At 39.9% G+C, this 22,186-nt stretch overlaps 1 protein-coding gene across 2 annotated transcripts in view; it reads right to left on the bottom strand.

Moving 5' to 3' along the window:
- SCUBE1 (signal peptide, CUB domain and EGF like domain containing 1) overlaps window positions 1-22,186 on the bottom strand; it is a 175,173-nt gene that overhangs the window by 71,915 nt on the left and 81,072 nt on the right. Inside the window, exons 5-7 of one of the 2 annotated variants that reach the window (XM_051772395.1) lie at window positions 15,340-15,465; window positions 8,975-9,091; window positions 6,395-6,484 (exon numbers count right to left, since the gene is read on the bottom strand). In XM_051772395.1, the coding sequence (XP_051628355.1) occupies window positions 6,395-6,484; window positions 8,975-9,091; window positions 15,340-15,465 (333 nt within the window). The remainder of the gene's footprint in view (window positions 1-6,394; window positions 6,485-8,974; window positions 9,092-15,339; window positions 15,466-22,186) is intronic. The other variant, XM_051772396.1, reaches the window with a different exon arrangement.

Here is a 22,186-nt window from a genome sequence, read left to right as displayed (position 1 = left end):
TACAGACCAACATTTCCCTTGAACAGGGGTGGCAAAGCACAGAGAAAGGGCCTTCAAGTATCATTTCCTCACCTTTCAAATGAATGTCCTAATGAGACTCCTGTGCACATCCTGTCTCCCTATTTCCGAAGATCATTCCTAGCAAAAGCACTGTGAAAACCTGAGTCTTCCCACAAAACTTACTTTCACAAAAAAAGGGCTTTTGACAGGAAACTCTCATCAGGTGAAAAGATTTTTTTTTTTAGGTTAAGAATGCATGGCTTCAGTAATTCTACTGTTCTACAGCTCCTTTTCCTGAGCTGAAAAGAAGCTAAATATGGCTCTACCATACAGGCCTGAAATGCAGAAAATGGTGGATTTCCATATGAACTACACAACCACTGTGTGGTTTATACAGTATTTCAAGAGAGAGGTTTGATTTTGGAGAAGTTATTCACACTGAATCACCGCAGGAGAGATCCTTGGATGACTGAAAGGATATACAAGGAAGGTTTCCCTATTGATAAGCCATCATTTTAAACATGGCAGGAGAAAATAAATTCAATTATGAGACTCTGGTAATTCTAGTTAACTTTGTGGATTCTGTTTTCCTGTAATGGAGTAAGAGCTGTATGTCTCTGCTGAAGAGAAAACAGTGATTCAATGAAATTAAGTCCTGAAATTCCTAGCAAACAAAACACCAGGCAGGAAGCAACATCTTAGGTCAGACAGACATAATGGACTAGAAAATTCACAAGTTACCCAATGATTTTAAAATCCAGAAGCCATAACACCCCCTTGCTGCTCTGCCAAGCTTATGGTCTTCAGTAGAAAAGATTAACCCCCTCAAGGTGCCATATGGAGAGGTGGAAGGAAAAAGAATCCTGCACATCAGAGAAATTAGAAGTTTTTTATCTGCTGTTCATGTGCATGTTCATACAGGGCATAGACCCTTGCAAGTTAAGACCTGAGATTTTTTTTAGCCTTAAGACCACACAGTCCCACACCATCAGTTCTTCTGAGGTCTGGAATCCCAGGAATTTCCAGATGGACTAAGAGAAAGAAGGGGAGAAGGGTGGCTGATGGTGTGGATGTGCACAGGGACAAGACATCTCCAATAAGTGACCTTGCTTTCTACTCCCACCATGATCAGTGTGAAGTTCACACACTGGGTGTGTGCCCTCTGCAATCCCTACTTTATGCAAGATACCTGGAGGAGGATCTTAATTCACTGGAAACAGGGAATGTGGAGGAATGCTCTGGTTAGAGCTGCATGAAATCTGGGAGCCTCTGTGAGGGGCAAGTGCAGAAGGAAGGATGGTCCTTCAGATGGCCCTGCTGTCCTCAGCTCCTGGGGAGTGTGCTCAGCTCACATCAGATGGTTCCACCCCTGCTCACTCACAGTCAGTTGACACAACCTGTCACTTGCAGAGGTAATTTGGTGTGGAAAAGAGCCATAACCAGGTACCTTTCTGCCACTGAGGCAATCAGGTGCTCCAGACAAAAGCATGTTTGGTGTCCAGGATGAATAGGGTGGCCTAATCCTTAGATAACTGTGGTGTAGGAAAAGATACCACATGTCTGATTATTAAGCTCAGGTGACTCAAGATACATGAAGCTGAGTGCCATTTTTGGTTCAAATGGGTAAACCTAAGCTCTAAAGTTGTAAATCTCTCTGCCTCCTTGATGTAACAGATGCTGAAATGTTTACCTTTGCTGCAGATGCTGTAGGGCACGATGACAAGATCAAATTGTGGATTTTTTCTTAATATGATACGAGCAGCTCATTAAAATCCTTTGTAGGTACTGGGCTAAAAATCTGAAATCAAACCAGCTTTGGCCAGGACAGGTTACAGCCAACACAGTTACCTTGGCTGATGTTTCCAGGTACCTTTCATCCAAGACTGGATGAAAGAGCTGATCAAGTGACATTAGATAATCTGTAGGGATCTTGGGAGACAGCTTCAAGGGAAGAGAACTGCATCACTGTTTCTGATGCAGGTTGCAAATAACCTCATTGATGACCCCAGAAGTCAGTGTTCACTGGAAAAATCTTAAGCTGCCCTGGCACAAAATGAGCCGAACATGTCTCATGAAGGAGTGAATTTCTGGGCAGAGTTTGGCCTTCTGAAGACATGGGTAGCAATGGCATGACTGTTATTTGCACCATCACACTTCCCCTAAACATGCCAGGGAAATTACTGTGCTCCCTTAACTTCAAGATGGGCTCAGTGTCCTGTTGCTCTTTGCTACACCCAAAAGAACTTTGTAAAACTCTCTTTGTGTGACAAGAAGGAACCAACCTCACAACCAGAGCAAGAACATTCTATTGCCAACGTGAGTTCTTGTAACAGTGATCTCTGGAAATAATGGAAAAGGTGGATTGAAGGTGAGGAAGATGAACAAAGCCCTGGCAGTTGTTCTGAAGTCACCTGAGGTCGAGTCCAAATGAACCTGATCATCTGAGTGCTACAGAGAACAGGAAGGAAAATGAAACACAGTGAGAAATGGGTCTAAAAAAATACATCATAAAATTATTTGGTTCGAAGAGTTGATGTAAAGAGTAGCCAAAGAGCAAAGCATTATCTCCTTAACACCAGACAGTTTTACAGCTCTGCTTCCTCAGAGAGGAAGTTTTGAGCTGCCTGTCACACCTTTGTAAGCAGCTGATTTATTTGTAATGAGGCAGCCCAATGGCATAACTGGTGCTACAAACTCTACTTTTGTGTCCAGTAACATCATGTTCTGTGTACAAGAAAGCTGCAGACAATAGCTCTATAAAAACCCTCAAGCCTTTCTGAGAGAAAGACAGTGGCCAAGAAGGATGTTAAACCCACGAGACTTGATAAATTTACAATTTATTTAATGATAAGGAGCTGGACTGCAGGATGACTCATCTTTACAGTTGTACACTGTGGGGCTGTTTGACTTAGGAGTTCTATCCAGGGCTGCAACAGCAAAAAGAGATATGGAAACATGAATAAAAGCAACCTCCATTGCTTAAGGTGTGACACAGGACCAGATATTTTAGGGATATGTGTATTAGTAGGGCTGAGCAGAAATTTAGTGCTTCTAAAGCTGTGTGCCCACACTAGAATGGTTTTCAGACAGGCAGGCAGGGCAGGATACACTGTGTTTCAAACTCATGCTAGATTTAGGCTCCTTTAACCAGGTAGGGCAGTCTCATCCTATGATGCTGTGACAGGAAAAACAGTCATGGCAAAGAGGTTCCCAAGGAAAAAGAAGGTAAAGGGAGAAGGTCTCCATGATGCTCATAAGAAACAGAGAATATTTTCGGAAAAAATAAGTGTTGTACCACACAAAACAGAGATTTGAACATAATTTTAAGAGCTGAAGGCAGTGCTCAACTAGGTGCAAGATAGATATACCAGTTTTTTAAGAAGACCTGAAGACATTGGTCGTGCCCTACTGGTTTATAGCAAGTGCAAGGTGTTCTGCAACAAGGGGGGTGTAAATGGACCTTACAGATAATGGTACAGCTCTGGTTTTAAATGCCTGGGGGTGTGTGAACTTCTTCAGGGTGAATGTCTTTCCTAATCCACAGACTCTTTCCAAACGTTATGAAAAAAGCTGGATGGAAATTCCTGGGAATCACTGGATGGTTCCAAAGGAAAGTTTTTCGTAGGTCATGAGAGAAGACCAGTTTCTTGTCTGCCTCACAAGACCTAGACAAAAATGCATCTAACAGGGAGGAAGAAAGTGTATTTATTACTTTGCTCTGTTTAAATTTAGCCCCAAGTCACAGAACCACACCATGAGTGGGACACAGCCCCTGTAAGAATCAGCCCAAGACACAGAGGTGGCCAGTCTTGGTGAAGCAAAATGACAGCAAAATGTTCTCCTCAAATCATCTTGTACAAGCTTATTCTTAATAATTATTCATAATAAATAAGAATATTTAATAATCTTATTATTATTAATAATACCTTGGCTGATATGATACTCATTTTAATAGTGTGCAGCAAATGACAGGGGACCAGAAATTACCAGCTCAGGACTTGCAACTGAAAGCACCTTTCATTAGACTACTAAAATTACATAAAGTCATCTACTTTTCCTGCTCTCCCAAGACTGCCTGCAGGAGGGCCAAAAATCACAGTCCATTTAGAAAAGCTGGGAAAAAAAAAGTTTCCTGAGGAGCCTTCCAGTACTTGCTAAACCAGCTGTTTAGAAAACATCTGAAGACACCTGGAATTTCATGGAAATGCCACTACACTTCTGAAATGAGTAAGATCCATTAAAAAAAAAAAATCAATTCTAAGCATTAGAAATCAGAAGAAATAAATAAGTAGAGAAGTCCCTAAGTAATAAGCCCTCCACTCAGATTTCACTCACTAATTGAATTTCTTTTCTGCTCTAGTTAATGTTTTACTAAGGAATCACTCTCAGCTCTTGGGTGATACCTGCTAATGAAGAGCTAAACGATGTATTTTGCAAACTGGATTTTAAACTATCTCCCTAAACCTATTTCCATAGTCTGTGTTAAGCTTGGAATTTGCAGAGCTGGTGTAATTAAGAAGGCTGTTGCTAATCTTTTTAATGCTAAACTTTTTAATGCCACTTTCCTGGACTCCTGTAAGCAGTGTGAGCTTATTTTCAGGTTGGATAATTACTTTTATGAGAGGGTGAGGCATCAACACAGTGCATTATGTTGCTCAGTACCTCTACACTGTACTGTATATACCATTTTTGATTGGGCAAACTCACCATTTACACCTATAGGGCTGCATTTTCAGCAGTCCAGAGGCCTTTGGGTACATTTTTTTCCCCCTGACTTCTTGTGAGACTATGGGTCTTCTTGAAATTATAGCTAAAAGTGCTAAGAGTTAGCACATTTCCAAAGCAAGATGAGCTGCCTCACAGCTCCTGTTAGCTCGAATGACTTGAAATAGTGTATCATGAAACAATAAATTGATGTGGCTCACTTGCTAGGTCTGCAAGCTAACTGCAAATTAACCATCATGGATAAGCTAAAAATAAAGGGATATATGCCCCTCAGGTTTTCACATGAGGGAAAATATTCGTCCTCAATATTGTCATCTATTACCATCACACTGTGCCATTTCCAACACAGGGGTTGTCCTGCTGGTGAGGGGATGGTTTGTCATGGGTGGCAAGACACAAGTGATATGGAAACTTCATAAATGCTGTCACCTACTGCAATTATTAGCCCAGTAATCAGTTAAATATTCAAAGTGAATATTCTGCTCTCCTGGAGGTGGTCACTCCAGGTAGGTGTGGGCACTCACAGCCAGAGCTGAGCTTGTCAGAGGCCAGCAGGACCCTCTCCAAAGGACTCAGTGGTTTTAAGAAATGAGATAGTAACCCAGAGGGAACAGGGCAGAATCTTGTCCTGCCAGAAGCTCTCCTGTGGGTGGGGAATGCCTGTCTTGTAAATGGGTCCATCTTGCCACTGCTCACTATGTTTAAAACCTAGTGGAAATAACTGTATGTGGTGAGCAGGGCATCAGACTGGAAAAGACAGAGAAATAAACCACCTGAAAAACCCCAAACTGCTGGCTCTGTGCTCTATGTCACATGGAAAGGGTCTGGCAGAGGTCCAGCCACTCTCCCCTCTCCGTTCCCAAAAGGCTGTTCTCACTGACAGCCATAAATGGAACCCGAAGAAGACAAGCACGAGGGTGTGCAATGGGTTAACCGGGAGCAGGAGCTAAAGAATTATCCTCATTGTTCAGTGCACTTCGTATTCCCTTCCACTCTCGGGCTCCAACAACACAGAGGAACAAGCCATGCTTCAGTCTTGAAAGAAGAACATACTAGAAGCTCACTAGTCACTAGGGAAAGATCTTTCAGTGGTTACTGAAACAGCTGCGCAAAGGAAATAAATGAATTTCCAGTCATAATATTTACACTTCAATCAAAAGCACAGGAAATTTTAATTAGGCAAATACAGTTGTTCATTTAACGCCACATATGTAATAGAACATTGGTTTATATCATCATCATCATCATCATTGACTTTTAAGTCAACAGGCAGGTCTGCAACAGGAGGTTTTTCAGGAATCCTACAGCAACACATACACACAAACACACAAACCACACGTAAAAAAGTAGCTTGCAAAAGGTAAGTAAGGTTAATGGTAAAAGCTTCTTTCTATGCAGAGGAAACTGAACATTAAAAGCTGCAGCGTTAGGAAAAAAAAAAGAAGTTTAAAAACAAGAAATGAAATTGTACAACAGATGAGAACTTAACAAAATCGGTGACCTTTCCACACAGATGAAGTCGGGTTAAAAAAAAAAACAACAAAAAAACAACAAGCCAAACCAAAACCAAAGGAGACCAAAACCAAATGAGACCAAAAGAGAACCTCCCCCCCACACACATACAGACAAAAGTGAGAGCACAACAAAGGAAGTGGAAGAAAAGTGTTACCCATAAGTAGCCGCCGTTTCACCCGCTTGTCCACATCAGCTACTGACGTGGCATTGTACTCAGAACTCTCAATTGCAGCCTCATCCTTCTCTAAAACACAAGTAAGGGACAAACATGGAGCAGTTGGTTAATCACAAGCCCAATTTTCCGCTGCCTAAGACAGTTTCTTGGCATGGCACAGCCAAAGCCAAGAAGCAAGGCATGAAAGCACTAAATCCCCGTTAGAGAGTTAAGTCCCTTTGAGACCCCAGGAAAAAATGACAGGGTGTTCAGGGAGAGGAGGAAGGAAGAGGGTGAGAAGGGAGGATGGTCGACTGTGAAGTAACTAACGACACACAGGAAGCTGGATTCCTACTGGAGGAGAAGACAGCTAACCATGAGTGCCCCAGAGAGGTGTTAGTGATGAAAATTAAAATTCAGGAAGGCTAGTTAAACAAACTACCAAACTGTGGTTCAGGCTGATGGTGGCACCAAGATCTGAAGGTGGCAGGCAAAAGACTAAGACTAAGACTAAGACTAAGACAGACAGAGAGAGCAAGAAGGGTCCGGTGATGGATGCACCATAGTCTTGTACACACTGACACATCAGAGAAGGAGAAACCAAACACCAGCATGCAAATTAAACAAAAAACAACACCAAAAAATAAACAAACAACAAACCAAACAAACACAAAAAAAGATCAATTTGGGCAGTGCTGGTTGCCTGCTTGTCTATGAAACACTACTAGCTAAACATTCAATGCTAGGAAAGATGTTGCAAGAAGAGGGTTTAGTAATTTTAGAAGCATGCAGTGAGCAAGAAGATGGCATCAAAGATCATTTGACAAGGTGGTCTCTGATATCCTACATGTAAGAGTTTCATACAGCATGATGAGGACTTTGGTTATGCTTCGTTAGAAATACACAGAAACAGTCACGAGTGTGGGAAGAGATGATCAGTAGGTGAAATAAAATTAAAGATTTCTGATACAGGAGAGCGATGGAGAAGCAGCAGCTGGGTAAATAAAATGACTTCTAGGAAGAGGGAAATGCTGATTAGGAAAACTAAAACGAAAAATGCAAGTGGGGACTTTCACATGCAGCAAACATAAAAAAAAAAAAAAGATAAAAGGTTAAGTCAAGCAAACGAAGACAAAATATGTTAGACAAAGGGTCAACAAGTATTTATCTGGCATTGCAGAAGTTTGCATTCTTGCAGTGATGCCTGGAAAATATACACCACTGAAGACAGCAAACACTGGAATCACTGAGGTGAGGAGGAGGAGGAGGCTGGCAGGTTTTGTTTGTGGCAACACTACATGGTTGAGTGGTAACAAGAAGTTGTTTTGTTTTGTTTTTAACAAGTTCTAGATGGGATCAGGCTGCAATAGAGGCTTTTGTTTGAGTTTTTGTTTTGTTTTGCCTTTTTTTTTTCTCTGTAAATAATTAATAAACGTCAGTTATCAGACAAGACAGGCAATCAGGAACCATCACCAGAAAGCAGGAATAAAAATGTAAAAAAAAAGAAATAAAAAATTAAAAGTATTCTAAGAGAAAGAACTATTCAGAGGGACGAAAATCAGCACAGGCAGTAATATGTGACTTACATCACAAGACCAAGGAATGTAACATGGAGTTGTATGTATTACATTACAAAAATGGGAAAAAAAAAAGTAAAAAACAGGTGCAGTGTACACAGCTTTTCAAATCATTTTTTACATGCTGGACAAAATAAAACATCAATCCAAGGGTATTAGTGAACAATAATAAACAGAAGATCAATTAACCATTCAATAAAACCTGCTCTCAAAGCCCTCACCAGTGGAAAAACCATTATGGGATTTTAGACTCTGATCCATCACCAAGAATTTTCAAATGTTAACTTGCACTATGCAAAAATATCCTTTATTCTTTTCTTTTTTTTTTTTCTCTTTTAAAGCAGAGTGGAAAGAAATGACGTTAAGCAAATAATACATTTTCTAACCATAAATGTTTGCACGGCATCTCCCCAGATGCTCCGTCTCTTGAACAGCTTTTTTCCTAATGATATTCTGAATGAAAACTTACTCACTACAGGTATTATAATTTTTACAATCATAAATCATACAACAGGGAAGAAGGCACATCCTGATGACTAATTTTCCCTGATAACAGCTTAGAAAAGAAGGTTGTTCTCCTAACCTTGCTTTGTGCAAGGAAGTCTTGACTCATGGAAGTGAAGGGAAGCGCTGAACTTTCATTGGAAATTATGTTCTACACCTTTTTACTTAAAACACTATGTTCTACACCTTTTTACTTCAAAAATTACCTTCTACACCTTTTAACTTGCACAATTAATAGAGTTATGAAGAGAAACAAAAGTTGCACGTGAGTAACAAAGGGGATACTTCATTAACACACGTTTTGACAGAACATGCACAAAATGCTTCTCTCTCTGCCCGGCGTGACCTCAGCCACAGCAGGAACTTCTCTCAGCAGTGGTGCTGAACCCCTGTGAGGTACAAACACGCACACCCACTCATATACACACACACACACAGGTGTAGACATGAGTACTCTGTGAGGAGCCCGAAATAAAAGGCGCTGCAGAGCAGGACTTACCGATGCAGGTTCGGCCGTCGGAGTGCAGGGCGTACTTCTGGTGACAGCCACACACAGGCCCAGTGTCTGTGTCATCACAGGTGTGCTGGCAGCCTCCATTCCCATAGTTACAGGTTACTAGTTAAGCCCCAAATGAATGTGTATATATGTATATATAAATAAAACGACAATGAAACCAATTAGTCTGGAGGGCCTTGTGGAACAGGGAAGAGCAGTAACATACCAAGACATGAGGCAACATAACATTTTGTGTTTGCAGTTATTTTGTGCTTCTTCTGCTTTTTGCCCCCCTCCCTTATGTCTGTCTCCTGTCCTAACCTCAATCCATGCAGTGGAGAGAGAAAAATCACAGCATGTGCTATATTTTCCCCAGTCTATCTGTATTAATAATTTTAGTAGGGGTGGGTACCCAGTTCCACCTCTTCCTAAAATTCATGTCCAATACACATGTATATTTTCAAGTCTATAGACAGCATCTCTCGTTTGCTCCCCCTTCATCTCCTCGTTTTGAAATGTTACAGTAATTTAAATGCTGACTCCTGCTTTCAGAAGGAACTTCCTCACATTGGTCTTAGCAGAATTTTCCTTCTAGTTTAAGAAAATTTAGAGAAGCAAATTGCAAGATACACTAAAATCAAGATAATGGTTAACAGGGTTTGAAAATCATGTATCTGTCTCTAAACTGAGATTCTATCTAATGCAAGAGGGCTGAGCTCATCTGTTTTCCCACTGAACTCAGTGACCCTGCTTTAATCCCACCTTCTGAAAATGGAGTAGACCGGAATTTTCAGTCACAGTGCCCAGAAATGAGATTTCTCCCCTCTGGTGTGAGCACCTCAGTGCTGAGCTGTCGTGTCCCTCTCAGTAACCACTGAAATGTTGAGCTTAAAATGGAACAGTTCTAAGAAAAGCAGCTGAGGGAGACCCACCCCAGCACACCCAACAGAATTCCCGTCAAAGCCTCCTGCCGGTGTGGGAACTACGAGCTTACAACTCCAGGCCTTGAAGTCTGGCAAAGATTCCAACAGGAATTGTCCATCTCTCAGGTGGGCACAGACCTGAGGCCACTACGGGTGCATCCCTGGTCCCTCCCACTGAACACCTGGAATAAAATCCCTGTGCTGTTCAGGGACAGAGAGGGAACAGCCTCGGTGCCCAGGGCTAAGAACAATCTCTGAGAGAGCCTGCCTGGATTCCCACCTCACTTTCCAGGAATATCTATCCAATTGCAAGGAATGCCAGTGTGAAAGGTGGAGAGCAGCCTGATCCATGTTCCCTTACTGGAGCTTGACAGTTTGAGCACTAGACTGGGAAATGGAAATTGTGGGTTCAGTCCCACCAGACAGAGGAGGGAACTGAACTCACATACCCCAAGTTGTAAGAATCCTAAACTTCCAAGGAATTACATTAAAAAATCCCCCTAAGCAACAGCCACCCTCAGGCATTCTTTCTCCTCTTCCACTTTTACAGGTTAACTAATCATTTATTTTTGTGGAAAAAACCCCAAACAAACCACCTGAAACAAATACTGCTGCAACATTTCTTTCCCTTCACTACACAGCAGCATTTTAGCTTCTATTTTTGATGCAAACCAAACAAAATTTTATGTCAATTCTCTGTTCTTAAACCTCCCATCTTTGATTTGTGCTAACCCAAGGTAAAGTGATTTTCCTCTACCTTTCCTCCCCTCCTGCCTGACCCCATGTGCCTCTAGGACTATATGGAGGTTCATTCCATGTTTCTATGCCATCACAAATTAACTTAAAGGTCTTGTTTATGCCAGAAGTTTGAATACATTTCAGTATTTTTACTGAGATTTTTAAAGTGCAATCAGCAACAAAGCCCATATTTTAAAAAACTTGACTGCAGTGGTTATTTTTGGCATTCCCTGCTGAAAGCCTCTGCTGGCAGGGATGAAAATATCTGATGTAAATATGAGGAACTTTTCCTTACTATATTTGTCTGTGAAAAAAAATCCAGACTGATGGCATTTATAGTAAACCCTGCAGAATCACACACTTCTTTTACAGTTTCCCTGTATATTAAAGTTACTGGGTCCTGTTCTACCCAGTCAGGGAACACAGATGTAGGTCAGTTCCTTTTCCTGTCTCCTACAAACATTAGTAAATCACGTTTTTGAAGGATTTGAATTTCTGTCTAGACTACAATTTATTTATTTATTTATTTTAAGCAACTTGAGCCAAAATTCTGGAGCTTGACAGCCCTGCAGGTGAAATTGGTACAAAATCCAGTTGTAAAATATGTCATTTCGATTTTCTTCCAGCCCTAATTCCATGGCAGTGACACGGTGAGAAGTTTCTCTTGCTTAGAGGAAGAAAATCGTAATTATTTAAAAGCAAATGGACATCCAGATCTACTCCATTTTTGTCAGAAAGAATTAAAGCAGTGTTACTGAGAATTCCCAAAGTGTTCTTTTTAAAAATCATTTCTGATTAATCTGGACTCTGCAGCCATGCAAAGGACTGTGTGCTCATTCAGAGTCTATGAAACCCAAGAGGCAAACAAAAAGAGGCAAAATGGTAAATTCTGACAGACACACATCACCTTAAAATATTATAAATCATGTAACAATAAAAGAGATGTAAAATTGTATTTTTTTTTAACCAAAGGAGAATATACACCTGTCTGTTAGAACTCAGACATATTTATTCCCACATAGCAGATTTAAAACCAGAGTAGCACCATTGCTTTAGACACCAGAGCCTACATCCATAGAAATATATATGGACTAGTCTAGAAATGACATTTTGATGATGAAAGACAAGAAACAACTGTCTGGAGTAATGTACATATTCCACTAGATAATGATATTGATGGTTAAACTCCCCAGAAGACAGAAAATACCAGAATTCTCACTCTACACCCTAAATCCTGTTTTCAGTGCTTCTCTGAGGTTTCAGAGAATCCTTTTTTTTTTTGTTTCTCCCATCTCACATGCCCATGACAAGGAGTATTTGAAAACACGTGGCAAATTATTAAATCCAGCATTTAGTGCCCAGTAACTCAAAAAATCCCCCAGGACAACAATGTCCTGATCTTGTCCTGAGAGATATTCCTATGGCTCAGATGCCACAGAATTTGTCACAAACCAGGTCTTATGGTTTTGTAGAATGGATCTCTGCAACAATTCAAACATTGTAATTCCAGATAAATTAAAAACTGCACTGCTCTTTAACTAAATTGGCCGTTAAATACATAATTTACCTTAATATATGGGTTTCTCTTTTTTATGTGATTGAGCTGTGCATGCAACATTGCTTACATTATTTATTCTAGTATAGCTTTAGATTTTTAACATTCTGAAGGTCTTTTACTTGTTTATAACTCTTTTAGGTTGCAACTTGCAGGCATGTGTATCTGCTTAGGTTTCCTCTTACTTTTTCAACTTCCAGCTAATAAAGAGATGAACACAAAATGTCCTGGTTTGCTCATATTTGGGGGAAAAAAATCTTCAGTTTATCAAAAATTTCTAATGCAATCATGCTCAGGAGCAGGATCCTAAAATCTCTCACGGACACAGATGCAGAAAGAGGAGGTAAATTCTCATATTTTCTCAATATAATCTGGAACCAAATTCACTACTCTGAAGTCTCTTCTTTCTGCAGCCAGCAAGTATCTATGAGAATCACTGATAAAACATAATATTCTTCTAATAAAGCCATTAAAGCAGTTTTTACAGAAATATCAGTAAACTCCCAGAAGCTGAAGTTTACTGAAGTTTTGGATCTAAAGGATGCAGCTCATCTGAGGAATTATGTATGGATCTTGGTGTTTTTCTGGATGACCTCTTGAGGTCCCTTTAGTCCCACTGTTTTCTCAGCATGCTGGGCAACTGAAAAATGGCATCCTTCAAATTTACACCAAGAAACCACTAAGGCTGCAATCTTAAGCACTCAGAAGCTGCAAAATCCCAGACTTCTTGTCCACGGATCCCTTTTATCATGATCTCTCTCCTTACTGACAAAGGCAGAAAACACTCCTGTGTCATTTAGTGCACAGGGAAGCTGGGGAAGGTCAGGGCTGTGGAAACAGCTGGGCATCTTTTCCCATTTGCTGCAGAGTGAGGAGCAAATCAGAGATGGACTGTCAAGAAAGAATGGTCTTGTCCAGACAGAGCCCTAAAAACTCTGATCTACTTCTGCCTTCGCTGTGGAATTCCTACTTAGGGCTTGGCAAGTCACCTGGATCCCTTCTAGTCCAGGTTACTGATACTATATTCCTTTCTCCATGGCATTTGCAGCTCCAGCTGGAGCCACCAGGAGCTGGGCTGGGATCACACCAAAGTGCTATAAATGAATGCTGAGCTGGGTTCTGTGTGTTTCTTGTTCATCTCCTCTCACTCCTAAATGGCTTTGACATCACCATCTTTATATTCATTTCCCATCTGTAAGACAGGCAAAGCAGCACTTTGTAACTTGACAAGAATGTTCTGAAAACACACTGCCAACGCCTACAAAGCACTTTGATATTACAGTAATGAGTATCAAGGGAAAACCCACGAGGAAATTAAAAATTTCAGGTTCACAGTAGGGTTTAAATGCTGTGCAGCAGGAGAGGCATGACACTAAATTATGGAGAGGAGGATGTTGAACACAAGCCTGTTCAATGAGCACTGACCATCATGTACAGTGAATAAAGCAAGACACCAAGAGTGCCTTCCTTATCAGCATGAGGTGATAAATGATCAGATGTTCATGTGTGATTATGTAATTAGAATTTAATGACAATCTTGTCACTTGCAAAACTCCAGCTCAGGGTTTAAGCCAATCCTGCTGAAATGGTCAGCTGTGAAAAAGTTTTTTTAAAAGTCAGTATTTGGTTTCAGAACTAGACCTTTATAAAGAGCCTGCTGTAATCTCACAATTATTTTCCCAGGCTATGTGGCTATTTTGTGTTTGTGAGGGCCAGAAGTAGTTGTTTTAAATGAAACTCTGCAACATGCCTGCAGAATGTGTTGTGGGTTCAGGGGCTGGTACACTCCAAAGTAAGGTCTGCAGCCTTGAAAAACTCAACATCCTCACTCAGAGGTCTGTCAGCAGAAGTTCATTATACTTCCAGCTACAATGTGAACACCACAGGGGCACAGAATAAATTGAGGTTAAACCTTGAGGCATTCAGAAATAATGTTCTGGAAAAGGCTTTCATACTCCTGCCACCATCTCAGTATGAAAAGGGATACTGAAATTCCTGAAGAATACACAGTTTGAGGAAACAAATAACAAACAGCATAAATAAACATCCTCTCCCACTTCACCAATGTAGCTGATGCTGCACTGCAATTACCAGCACGCAATGTTCACTTCTGATAAACACTGGGAATGGAAATTACCATAAATGCAATTTTTCTCTGTGCTTTTGCCTTTGGCCCTGTGTAACCTCTTAATACCCTGCAGAAATCAGGCTGTATGATATCCTGTGGCATTCCTTGGTGATAATCAAAGGTGATTCTTTTGACTTTGTACTTGGGAACTGATACCATCTCACCATGCTTATACAGTGGAGATCTCAGGAAGACAAAACCAGAAGTGTAAGAAAGACTGCCTCAAAAATACTGGCCCTGTGCAAAGCACCAAACATTTTTCACGTTGTTTCATTAAACTTCCTTCTTTTTTGATCTCTCACAAAGCTACCAAGAAGCTACTGGAGTCAGATCTAACACTCACTGAAGCCACCAGAAAGCCTCAATCCTGAAGTTTTCAGGTAATGATGCTGAGGTCAATTATTTCAACCTGAACAGGGAGATTTCTAATTTTGTGTGCTAATGAAGATCTGTATCTTCAGCATCCCAGCTTCAAGAACTGGGGGCTTTTCTCTGAAGAACAGTACATATGATACAGCTGCATGTTTTCCAAGTAATAAAAGGAAAGCTAGACTGTGTGCAGTGGAATCAGGACTAGAGCAATCATTTCCATCCTTCCAAAAAGAGGAATTCACACTCTTAATCTGATAGTCTGGTGGCTTTATCATTAAATCCATTAGTAGACTTATCAATGTATCTGTCACTATGGTCTTCCCAAATTATTGCAAGCCAGAACCCACTATGCTTTATTTGTGTTGTTTTACAAGGAAAGTCTCCATTAAACTGATCCTTCACTTTTCTGCTTTCATAAGGAGGTAGAAAAATTGTTACTATTTTGTCAAGAGAGCCACTGTCAAGATTTCAACATTCCATCATTCAATCCCTCTTACCCATCCCCAAATACCCCTTCCACAGCAAAAATCCCACATCGCTAACATTACAAATCATCTCTGGCCAAAACAAAGTTAACTCCTTCTGGAACACAACAACAACGAAGAAAACAAGACATTTTGGGGCATTTGAAATTTAATCTTCATCTACCTACATTTGCAGTCCTTCTGGTTTTTGGCAAGCTCAAAGCCAGGCCTACATTCACAGGCAACCCCACCTTTGGGCGTCTCCCGGCAGATGTGTGCACACCCATGATCTTTGTTCATACAGTTCATACCCTCTGGGAAGAAAAAAAAAAAGAGAGAAAAATGGAAATTATTAGTACTGAAGTAAAATTACAAAATGATTATACATCCCCAGTCCTCCAGCAACTTTAACTTTCATTTTTGCTTGTTCCACGAGACAAGAGGACAGAGTTGAAAAGAGATTTATAATCAACAAAACAGTGTAATACAAGTCAAACTTCCTCCTGGGCAAATACTGCTGTGGACTACAGGGTGTCTCTGTTGCATGTGGAAACTCAGAACTTGTGACTTACTTATTCTGTATCTATATTTTAATTTTCCATGAAAATGTTATGGATTTAAAGGATACTCCAGCAATGTCCCACTGGTGATTATCAGAGTTCAACGACTGAACTCACTGTCATTTTTTTCCTTGTATAAATTCAATGGCTGTTACTGTCTGGTGCATTTTTATTTGCCTGTTAATGTGTTTTATATTTTCTAACACACAAAATCCATCAAATACTATAACTAAGTGGATCTGTTTCTTTTCTGCTGTTTGTTATGCACCTCAATTATCTGTCACCTCCAACAAACCTACCACCACTTTTCCCTTTGACTCTACGAAACAAAACACACAAACACCCAAGTGCCGTGGGTGGATTCCTGGTAATGTTTGTGCCAGGGAACAGCGTAAATCAGTTTTCTTTGAACCATCACAGTGCCAGTTTTAGCTTTCTAAACCATGTAAGTGATTTAGATACTGAATGCACCTTATGCTCTTAGAGCCTTTCACTGCTGTGTTAATTCAAACCCCACATATTCACAGAAATCTTGAACTCAGCTCTTATGGGTCAGCATCTAACATTCCTTGTGGGAACGAAGGCTAGCCACATTTGCATTACAAAGCCTTCCCAGACTTCCCCTTGGATATCTGACCTGGAAAGGAGAGACAAATTCTCTCAGAGTACACCGACAGAGAATTCACAGTGTAACTCAGCTTGCTGCCCGAAAACAGCATTTATTCCCCAAAACACTGGTGTGAGCAACATCACTGTGGACTCAAGAAGGCACTTGACACTTTGCAACACCTACTCCTATCTATTCTAGGCTAATTTTTCAAAATAACTCCAGTGTAAAATGTTCAGCTTAAATCTACTGTAAGCAAATGGGGGGTTTTTGTACAAATTTTTGAGGAGGAAATGCTACAGAAAGCCAGAGATTCCCTCAGGTTGTCAGAAGTTAACAGCTTCAAGAAGTTTTTTCTCTCCTCAGTTTTACCTCTGAAAGGTTTATATCAGCTGAGGAATGCAAAACACACATCACCAGTCCTACAGAAGATATCAGGATCTTAAACCTCATCACCTGTAACAACCTACATTATAGACAGCAGATATATTTATTACTTCTGAATTCCCCTCTGTGTTGTCCTTGATGAGTCTTAAAACTTACCAAAACACAAAATAAGTTATTCTTTGTAAACTTTGCAGCCTGGACAACAGATGCTATTGTGAGATACAATACATCCTATAAGCCATAATACCATCCTACACATCAAAGTGAGGTATGAACGTTTTGTTTGGCTGAACAGACACAAGAAACCTGGGAATGGCCTTAGTGAAGGTTTTGAGGCATTTTATAATCTCTTTCTCTCCACTTCTCCCAACAAAGGATTTCAGACACAATGTGTTTGTCAAACTGCATTCCTGTGCACTCCAGCTCTGCCCAGAAAAGGATCTGGGAAAGATAACACATGGCTGATTGAGTCACAGTGCTGAGGCAATGAGGAGAGGGAATTACATAGATGAAAGAAGATATTTAAGGGCCCAGAAGAGTAATGAAGCAAGTGATTTTTCACTGGTTACTTACAGATAGTGAATATCTGCCATTGTTAAAATCACTTGGGAAGACAACATAAAATAGTGGGGGAAATCGAAGCTCAAAATCATTACACTGTGAAACAAAAGTGAGACAAGAGCAGAATTTTATCCTGCTATTTGTGTGTAAGACCACAATATTTCAGTTACTGAAATATTTTAGTAAATATTTTCATACAATTATTTTAGCTATTGTATGAATCAGGTAGTCAAGAGTTGTAGAAAAACTATTTCAGTTCCATGTTTAGCTGGAGATCACCACAGAAATCTCCTAAGCCTGAAATTCATTATTTTAGATAATGCTAAGTTTTTTCCTAGTGAAATGAAAGGCTATTATTTTTCGGTCAAGAGCAGGAACTCGTGCACAATGAAAATTCTCATTTTTATTTCAGCATTTTTCAAAATCCCTAAAAATTAAATTACAAAAAACTGCTAAGCAAAACTTTTCTAGCCTGAAGAAATATACTGAAAGAAGAATGCAGCAAATTTTACCTCGCTAAAAAAAAGGTGATCTAAACCAAATTTGTCTCAATTGGCAAATAATTCTAATAATTCCAAATTTAACTTTTTCAGCAAATACAGTATTTGGCCAGATATCTTCTGTATCAATCTACATACACAAGTAATTTATGAGTCATTGTTGATAAATCAAGTTTACCTTTTTTGCAAGCTGACCCTTCAGACAATATTGAATCTTTAATGATACAGCATATAAATCACACTAAAAATTGCAAAAATATGCTAAACACCTTCCTAGTAATAATTTTTGTTGCTATAGAAATGCATATAAGTGGGAGAGAAAAATATTCCTAAAATGACTTTGTTCAGTATTCTTGTCAGCATCTGCATCACTCAGGTTTGGAACACCAGGAGCTGTTCCCAGCTGGGACTTTTGCAGGGATCTGCATGTCCCAGCTTCTAGAACTGATGATAATTTGGGTCAAGTGAAAAACCACAGTTCCCAAATGTAGGGAGAGTCTAAATGTTGGTAAAAGAGAAGTCTGTACATCAAAAAAAAAAAAAAAAGAATTCATTATTTTATCGTCATGACACTAAAATGCCCAGTGTTGAAAAGTCTTACATATTAACTGTTAATAAAAGCAGCATCTTAATTCCACGTGCTGTTACTCAAGGTAATCTCTAAAGCCAGCACAAGAGTGGGTGCATGTTCCCTTTGGCAGTGCTGGCAGACAGTAAAATAAACTTCTGGAACACAGACACATCCTCAGCAAATTCACCTTACAGACAGCAAAACAGAATCCACTGGAAAATATAAACAGGAAGAGAAATGCCACTTGAGAAAGGAAAACACTAATCTAATTAAAACTAAATCCTCTCTCAGCATTCTAGATACAACTTGAGAAACTCTCTCCTGTTGCATTCCTGGATTTTTTTCTGACTTTGAGTTACAAAAGGTTGTTCATGGGGGTGTGTCAGACATTGTCCTGTGCACCCACAAGCCACAGGCAGTTTTGTTCCTGGCCTAGGAGAGCTTTGGGTGTGAGTCTACCCCTTTAATCCAGTCTGCCACCTGGTTATCACAGATCTCCTAATAGTGCTGTTCTGCAAAATGTCCAGTCTGATACAATGACCCCTCCATTGTATTATGCTCTAAAAATGTTTTCAGCTCAATGACTCTGAAAGTGCTTAAATCAGCCTGACTGTGACAACTAAGGTACTGATCAGCCTTTATTTTTCATTAACACTGCCTGTTCTCATCTTAATTAACACTTCTAGCAATTATTTCACCCCGTGGCTCATCATTTGTGCTCAGATTGTCCTCTGTGTTGTCATCATTTCACTTACTCTGTGTTTACATTGCTGCTGTTTTTATAACTTTCAAATAAACAAGTTGATTCCAAACACAATCCAAAAAAGACTATTTAAATTGCACCAAAGACAAAACACAGGAATAACTTTTAGAGTGTTGTCAGACTACATGGACTTGAATGTGGTAAGAAAATATAAGAGATCTTGAACTTAACATGTATATACACACTGGCATGCACAGTAGCAAGTGCACTATTTCCACTCAGTCCTCAAAGCTACATAATCACATTCTTTTTTCTGTTGATAAGTTAATTTTAGCACCAGGTACACAGTGAAATCTCTTCTTAGAGTTGCAACATGAGATACAAAAAAGTGTCTTATAAAAAATAATTTCAAAAGTTGTAGACATGATTTATGAAATTAATACATCACACATAAGTTAAATGATTCTGTTCCAGTAACTCCCAAAAGAGCTAAAAAGACACTAAATACAAGTTATATTCAAGTAATTGAATTGATGGACTCAGAGAAGCCACAGTGCTTAAGTATTTCTGAACTGTTTTAAACACTTTTCTGAACATAACCCACGAGTAAAGTAAAGCATAAACCTTTATATTATTACAAACAACATGCAGTTGTTGTGGTGAGTGTCTCTCCATCAATATTAGTTACAGGGGATAATTACTTCTGCTTGGGTACAGGATCCATGTGGTGCCACAAAACTGCTACTGGGGATATTCAGGGATTTCAGGACTTCTTTCTTTTGGAGAACTGCTAATTTAAGAAATGGTAGAGTTCAACTGTAACAGGATCAGTTGATACAGTTCATAGCAAAATCTCACAGCAAAATATAACAATACCAACTATGTTGTAACTGTAATAACTATAAAGAAAGAAAGAGAATGTGGTGTGAAATATAATGTTTTTAGATGATGTGATTGTCACTTGTGGTCCTTCTTCCATGCCTGGTGCTGGGAAGAGGGGAATATATTTACAGCAGCAGAGAGAGTAAAGAATGCAAGAGGAAAACAAGCATTCCCATTTCAGTTGTTTACTAAACTATTAACGTAATGGGATTTCTTTTTGTTTATTTTTTAAAAATTGTGTGAGAAACTACAGCACTTACAAAACCCCCACAGTGGTCAATGACCAAGCAACTTAGAAAATTGACAAAGACAACTCCTCTCCAGGTTCTTACTCTGTGAGGAATGGAATCCAACCAGAAGACACTAAGTTTCTGATGGAGATGGGAACACGATGGTAGTGAAAATGTGAGATGGCTGTTTTAATGTAGCCAAATGCTACATTATTCATGCAAATTTTTGTCATATAAAAAACACACTGTTAACTTTTTTGTGTGTGGCTTTGTGGAAAGCAGCTCCCCATCCCCACCTGTGAGTGTCCCTGCTTTGGCCTTCTAACTCCAACATCTCATGTGCATCTCAAGAGTGATGAAAATCAGCATTTGGCTGAACAACCCCATTACAGCCAACAAATCCATATGGTCAGATCTCAGGCCCATTAAAGCAGAAGGATTGTTTTCCAACAGCCTGGAATGCTGCACAGTTGCTTCAGATCTTCTGGACATTTCTGGCTCACTAATAAGAGCCTGATTCTGGGATGTGAAGAATGTCTGGGTGAGCTTGGCCGCCCAGGGAGAGCTTAAGTTGGCTTCATCTCCAAAAAGAATGTCCTTACTTGAAGATAAAACCCCTCTCAAGATTTGCCCTCTTCAGCAAGGAAATGGAGGATGAAATAAATTGAGTGAGCTGATCACAACATGATGGGGACAAAGCATCCACCTAAGAACAGACCTGCAGAGCCAAGTAAGAAACCTGGCATTGGGTAAACTGGGAATGCAACAATCTGAGTCATGGGCTAATATTTTCTGTATTCACTGAAAGAACAACAAACTTCCTATCTTCATTCCTTGGTTCTGCCTAAAGCTTTAGGAAAATGTAGCTGTTTCAGTGACTGCAACTCACCCCAACAGAGGTTAAAAAGCAAACAAATACAGCAGGCAAGCTGACCCCCAAGGAAACAGAATCCTACACTGTTAAGTAGTGAAAAGTAGAGAAATCCTGGACATCATACAAGGAAACAGCTGCTGGTACCTTATAAAATAAACAAATTCAAGTTTGTTTAGCAATGACATGTGTTTTCAGTTTGGACCTAAAACGTGCTCAGGGACAGCATCTTCAGCAGCCTGATGGCTGGCAAGATGTTCCTGCTCTGAGTGGCAGCCAGAAAAGCACATGTGTCATCCAGCCAAGGAGAGGGATTTGGTCTTAAGGGTTAGAAAGAGTGTCAGAAATAAAACTCCATTCTGTCAGTGAGGGCAGAGATTTGCAATTCTGCAAAGGTGCTGTGAATTCAGAAGAGAGGAGAGAAGGATTAAGCGGGTGATGAGAATGAACAGACCAAGTTTAAATCAGCAGAAAAACCATGGAAGTAGGGAAAGGAGAGAGGATTAAAAATTGCCAGAAAATGTCAGCAATTCCCCTGGGATCAAGAGGAGGATAAAAAAGACTGGCTGAAATCCATATCAGCTTGGTTGTGACCAATCTGTGATGGTTTTTTGGTGGAACACATGAAAGAAGTTCTGCACTCTCAGTCTGCTTCCCACATTGCAGAGCTACCAAGAGAAGCTGATGCTCACTGAGAACCCTTTCCAATAGTCTCTGTTACCTTCTCACACATAGATATGGATCATCTCAAATAAAAATTCAGCAAGACAGCCCAAAGAATGTGTGTTGCTGCTGCTCTGGCAGAATTAAGAGTGTTGGTCTCTGCCAGTGGCACCTGATATTAACCACTGATTTCACACAAAGGGAAATAAAGGGAAATAAATGGCAAGGGGAGAGATAGATAAGGACAAGAACGTGAAATAAAACACAGTCAACACTACAGTTTTCATCTTTAAATAGCAATTCCTTAAACAGTAAAGCAAAGCAAAAGAGCAGGTTGGTTTTCAGGGAGACACTGCCACGCCATGACCTCCAAACACTCATTCACAGCAGCAGGAGTTCAGTAAATACAAAGAAACTCTGAGTTGTCACAAGAATAAGAAACTCCCACATTATTTTTTTAAAATATTTTGGGCCTCTCAGCACACTAGAGCTACGAAAAC

This window comes from Manacus candei, unplaced genomic scaffold, assembly GCF_025592945.1.
Source record: "Manacus candei isolate 608988 ecotype Guabito, Panama unplaced genomic scaffold, ASM2559294v1 h1tg000153l, whole genome shotgun sequence".
NCBI classification, from domain to species: Eukaryota; Metazoa; Chordata; class Aves; order Passeriformes; family Pipridae; genus Manacus; species Manacus candei.
This window is presented reverse-complemented; position numbering and strand designations above follow the sequence as displayed.